Raw genomic sequence first — 3,207 nt, forward strand, 5'->3', positions numbered from 1 at the left:
CTACCTATCTCTATTATTCAAGTCCGTACATAAGGATGTGTCAGAGTTTCTCTTCACGCCAGGCGAGCATTTAATTTTGAGAAAATTATTTTTTAGTCCCTCAGGTTTAACGTATATTAACACTTATGTCCCTCTATTTTGGCGACCCAACACTTAAGTCTCTCACTTTCTCTTCCGTCCAAATTCGTAGTCCTTCCGTTCAAAATACCTGTTTAGTCAAAGAGTCTAAAGTGAGAGATAAAATTTTCTACCAAAAATACCCTTAATAATGTTAAAACCCCTCTCAAAATCTCTTCGTTCTTCTTCTCCCTCGCATCTCCTCAAATAGCTTGATTTGCAGTCAAATGGCTGAACTTTATAAATGGGATTATTTGGTTTAGCAAAAGATAGAATAACCCACATTAGCGTCACCGATAGCGGCACTACTACCACCGCCGGCGGCGCCAACAGAAAGAGTAGTATTTCCAATATTCATCAAGGCACAGCTAATGGCAGTGGCATGGGGATTAAGTTTGAGAGAGAGAGCTTTAACAAAATGGTGAACTAACCTCTCTCTAGAATCACTATAAGGTGAAGAACGAGAAGACAAAACAGAGATAAGGCGGTGAGCGGCAGAGAAGTCAGACTGAGAGATGAGCTCTGCACAAGTGGTGAGCAATTGGTGCATGTGGATTGTTGAAAAAGTGAACCCAGAAGTAGTTCCTCCAGGTGATGGCTGTGGAATCAAATTCAGCTGATCGTGCAGATTCAAGGCTTCTTCTTCTTCTTGGTCATATGAGAAGAAGAAGAATTTAGAGAACTAAGTATATTTTGCAGAAATAGAAACAACTCACAAAAAGACCCACAGCCACAAGACTGATAATAATAATAATAAATAATGAGAAGTAGAGATATGGGGGAGAGTTGGGTTTGTGAGGTGAAGAATGGAAATCTAGAAACTTCAGTTGCAAGAGTTAGAGAAGGACCAATAATAAGTTCATTAAGGGCATTTTTGGTAAAAAATTTCACCTCACCTTTGACTCTTTGACTAAACGGCTATTTTGAACGGAAGGACTACGAATTTGGACGGAAGAGAAAGTGAGGGACTTAAGTGTTGGATCGCCAAAATAGAGGGACAGAAGTGTTAATTACGTTAAACCTGAGGGACTAAAGAGTAATTTTCACTTTAATTTTTCTAGCGCGCGGGTGGATAGGGCTGCGAAGTGATTAAGTCTACTCTTCTTTCTCTAGTCATATCACTAGGCTAGGCTTCATTCGGAAAGGTCCATGTGTGAGGTCTGTCCGGTCTGATCTCCTGACTGGGCTAAGACGCGCTATCTACACTGGTTTACTTAGATCTAATGGGTTTTGAACCTACCTTTCTTATCAGGGTCTGACCCTACCCCAAATATAAAAGGTCTGCTAGTCATCGGTACTCATATAAAAAAACAATTAGTTAAAGATTTTAAGTTTTTGATCACTACAAGGAAATGAATTTTAAGAAAGTTTAAGGTTAAATGTAGATTTATAGTTTGAATTTCAATAAACCAAACTAATTAAGAGGTAATCACTAATACTTCTGCATTTACAAGATAGAAAAAGAAAATTATAAGAAGAAACATTCTACAAAAAATAAATAAAAAAAAAGCCAGAAATATGAATGGATCAAACAACTAACTACTCAATAGATGTAAAGTAAACAGAAATCACAATTAATTCCATTAATTATTATTTAGAATCAACTAAACAGGTTATAATTAGTTGCTCAAGCCTTCTTGGAGAGCATAAATTTCTAATTTCTCCTTAACTTTTCTTCACATTTTCCTCTCCACCCATTATATTTATGGAACAACAAATGAAATGAGGTGGAAATTGACAATTTTTTTTTCTTTTTTTGTGTTTTTTTTTTCTTCCTGTCTTGGGTGCACAAACTAAGACCAAACATAGACTGTGACGCAGCAACTCTAGCAGCAACTAGGAAGTCTCATGCAACCTATACAAACACTTTGCTTCCTTCAAATTAAGAAACCAAACCCATAAGAAATTCAGAGACAGAAGCTACCATCATCACCATCTTGATCACCAAATGATGGGCTTGGACAGTTCCTGTTGAGAAGCTCTTCTATCATTTGCAGTGCAATTCTCTCTTCTTCATCCATCTCTGTTCTCAACTGCGGCCCCGGTGGAGTCCCCGACGACTCAGCCAATGGTAATGTACCATCAGAAACCTGTTGGTTTCTCTTTCCAAGCTGCACGGTCATGACCCAGTGGGAATCAGAGCGCTGCCCAGCTCGCTTTTGCCACACCCCAATGTGGGAGTTCTCTGTGTCAAGCCTCAAACATGTCATGGAAGGAGATGGTGCTTTGCCGCACTTTCGAAGCTTGGCGTGCAGGATTTCAGATAAACCATTAGGTGGAGCAGCAGCAGCAGTATTAGCAGTACTTGAGGAATGTTCAGTGGACTTTGGGTCTCCGTTTGGCGTTTGAGATACAGGAAAATTGGTTTTGGCGTTGCGGCCACTCATCAAGATTGCAGCTTGGTCATAGGCTCGAGCTGCCTCTTCTGCCGTTTCAAATGTCCCTAGCCATATCCTCCTCTTCCTATATGAACGTATTACCAATACATCATCCATAACAACATCAAAAAGAGAAAGGAGAGGAAGAGAAAGAGAAAGAGCAAGAGAAAGAGCAAGAGAAAGAAGAAGCATTTGTTTATAATGAGACAATTCAGATGAGATGTGGTAGTTGGTAGAGCTTACAGTAAAGGATGTCGAATTTCAGATACCCAAGAACCCCAATGACGCTGCCTGACTCCTCTGAACTTCTTTGATTGCACCATGTTTGTGGGAGAGAGAGAAAAAGAGATTTAGCGGAGCTGAGGAAAGTACAGAAATGCAGAGGAAAAGTGAAGTACATGAAGGGGCTGAAAGAAGATGATATAAAAAGCGGGGGAGTGGGTGGAAGATTTAACTACTGTAATTGTTCATAAGTGTCGGCGAAATAAACGGTTTGTACAAGCAAGGCTCTCGTATCTGCACCTTTCTTATGACCTTCAGCATTAAACTTTTACCTACCCAATTAATGGCTGGCCATGGGCATCCCTTGGCTGCTAGCTTGGCTACTGTACCATCCATCTTTTATGAGTGCGATGCATAAAGTTCCATGTGAAGAGAAAAGGCAAAGACATTGAAACCGATGGGACTTGTTTTCGCTTCACTTCAAGCATCT

General features: G+C 40.0%; 1 protein-coding gene across 1 annotated transcript; it reads right to left on the reverse strand.

The window, feature by feature from the left end:
- Positions 1–1,681: 1,681 nt before the first annotated feature.
- LOC110600247 (ethylene-responsive transcription factor WIN1) lies at positions 1,682–2,972 on the reverse strand. The gene is made up of 2 exons (XM_021737051.2): positions 2,739–2,972; positions 1,682–2,580 (listed from the first exon to the last, which is right to left on the reverse strand). Exons 1-2 carry the CDS (start codon positions 2,816–2,818, stop codon positions 2,025–2,027), a joined length of 636 nt encoding a protein of 211 aa, XP_021592743.1. The 5' UTR covers positions 2,819–2,972; the 3' UTR covers positions 1,682–2,024.
- Between the last annotated feature and the right edge of the window lie 235 nt (positions 2,973–3,207).

Source organism: Manihot esculenta, chromosome 14, assembly GCF_001659605.2.
Source record: "Manihot esculenta cultivar AM560-2 chromosome 14, M.esculenta_v8, whole genome shotgun sequence".
In the NCBI taxonomy this organism is placed as follows: Eukaryota; Viridiplantae; Streptophyta; class Magnoliopsida; order Malpighiales; family Euphorbiaceae; genus Manihot; species Manihot esculenta.

What these genes read in the sequence shown, in the direction of transcription:
- LOC110600247 (XM_021737051.2), bottom strand. Translation starts at nt 2,818, where the DNA reads ATGGTGCAATCAAAGAAGTTCAGAGGAGTCAGGCAGCGTCATTGGGGT. An exon ending in GAAATTCGACATCCTTTACT is followed by an intron (nt 2,581 to 2,738) that starts GTAAGCTCTACC and finishes ACGTTCATATAG; the next exon opens with GAAGAGGAGGATATGGCTAG.